The sequence below is a fragment of the Rosa rugosa genome, chromosome 3 (assembly GCF_958449725.1).
Source record: "Rosa rugosa chromosome 3, drRosRugo1.1, whole genome shotgun sequence".
Taxonomy (NCBI): Eukaryota; Viridiplantae; Streptophyta; class Magnoliopsida; order Rosales; family Rosaceae; genus Rosa; species Rosa rugosa.
The window spans coordinates 20,303,497-20,305,363 of NC_084822.1; the positions used below are offsets into that span (position 1 = coordinate 20,303,497).

The 1,867-nt window shown below is 38.5% G+C and overlaps 1 protein-coding gene across 1 annotated transcript; it reads left to right on the forward strand.

Moving 5' to 3' along the window:
• The first annotated feature begins 718 nt into the window (after positions 1–718).
• Positions 719–1,503, forward strand: LOC133739141 (auxin-induced protein 6B-like). Its single transcript, XM_062166866.1, has one exon. It carries the CDS (start codon positions 850–852, stop codon positions 1,306–1,308), a length of 459 nt encoding a protein of 152 aa, XP_062022850.1. The 5' UTR covers positions 719–849; the 3' UTR covers positions 1,309–1,503.
• Positions 1,504–1,867: the final 364 nt, after the last annotated feature.

The following is a 1,867-nucleotide window of genomic DNA, read 5'->3' on the forward strand; positions in this document are numbered from 1 at the left end:
CCGTAGACCATGCAGGATGATCTTATAGTACATTGACCCCAAAACCGGCCACCAAGTGGAAAAAAAATTGCATTGAAAGAGAATAAATCAGGAGTACGTTTGTGCATCATCTATCATAGGAGAAAAACGTAGATCGTGTCCCAAGGGATAGTTGAAATTAATCTAAGGGTGCTTCGATATCAAAGAAAAACTCTTGCGAAGGAGAAAGAGATTGAGTGTTTCGATATTAATTTATGACACGTTTACTTACTTGGAATGGAAAACAAATCATGAATCGGAGACAACTGGAATTGGAGAAGAAAGGAATCGATCTTGATTCTGGAGGCTTTGATTCCTAAAACAATCTCATTCGTAATCAAATTTCTGAGTATTCAGGAATCGATTTATAACAAAGAAGTGAGACCTACACTCATTCTGATTTCTTTATGTGTTAGTAAATGCATGAATACTTTTACCCCGAAACCATTCTCTCCATTTTCATTTCAAATAAGTAAATGTATCCTTAATTTCATAATATGGTAAAAGTATAACATATTTCTGTTATTTTAGAAAATTAATATAATCTTGTTAACAATGAAATTGAGTATAATAATCCCATTCTGTCAACTTTCAGGTCTAGCCATCACATGGTACTGACAACAACTTTAACAACAGGCACAATCTCGTAAATATCTTCAACTCCAAGGTCATTCCACGTTCCTACAAACCATATAACCCATTAGTCCTCCAACCATATTCTCATACCCGTTATCAAAAGAAACTTTCCGCCATCTTTTTTGTCTAACTCCAGTAGAGTGGAGCGCAGCTCTTACTTTCCCCTACTTTTAAATTCCACCAATCTCCGGCAAAATGTCGCCGGGAATGAGCAAATGCAACAAGCTCCGACGCATCGTCAGAATCCGTCAAATGCTACAACGCTGGCACAAGAAGGCGCACATCAAGGCCTCACAGCTTGCGCCATCGGACGTCCCAGCGGGACACGTCGCCGTCTGCGTGGGCAGCAGCTGCAGGAGGTTCATCGTGCGCGCCACCTACCTGAACCACCCCATCTTCAAGAAGCTTCTGGTGCAGGCCGAGGAGGAGTACGGCTTCGCCAACCAGCCAGGACCTCTGGCCATCCCATGCGACGAGTCGTTCTTCGAAGAGGTTCTTCGGATGCTCTCCAGGTCGGACTCTGGTAGATCCGGGAGGTTCTTGAGCCTGGAGGATCTCCAGAGACCCTGCCATGTTGATACTTTGAACAAGCTGCAAGTTCTGGATGAATCCTGGCCTTTGCTCCAGGGGATGGCTGATAAAACAGTATGTTAGGTCCATGTTTCAGTCGAGGGTTAAGCTAAAAGAGACTATATATTCAGCTGGGTTTCTGAGTTGCAAGAACTTCTAACATTTTTGGTTTAACAATAGTGTTGTAGTATTCTTTTGGGTCTATTATTAGGGTTTTCCTATATTATTAGGGCTTTGATTCTTAAAAGGAGAATTTGTGCATTATTAATTTTTTTTTTATCCTGTGTATTATTAAATTGATATTCTGTAGTTTCATTAATGAAGGATTGAGAGCAGCCGCACTGGCCCTTATTTCAAAAAAAAAAAATTGATATTGAGAAATTGTACAATTAAATGCTCGTCTTTTTTAGGTTTCTATGTTTGTACGTACAAGTTGAAATCTGTTTATAGCAAGAACCTGCGAAATTGACACAGTCATGAGTGAAGAGTTCATATTTATTGATCAAACAACTAAAAATCAAAGTAAACAAAATAGAATATGAGAATACAAAATTATCAAAGCTTATGCATGTAGTCATAATTAATTTGAATATCGATGAACTAAAATAATATTAAAATTACATTAAACTTTTATATCATATTT

Coding starts and splice junctions, on each gene's coding strand:
- LOC133739141 (XM_062166866.1), top strand. CDS start 850: ATGTCGCCGGGAATGAGCAAATGCAACAAGCTCCGACGCATCGTCAGA.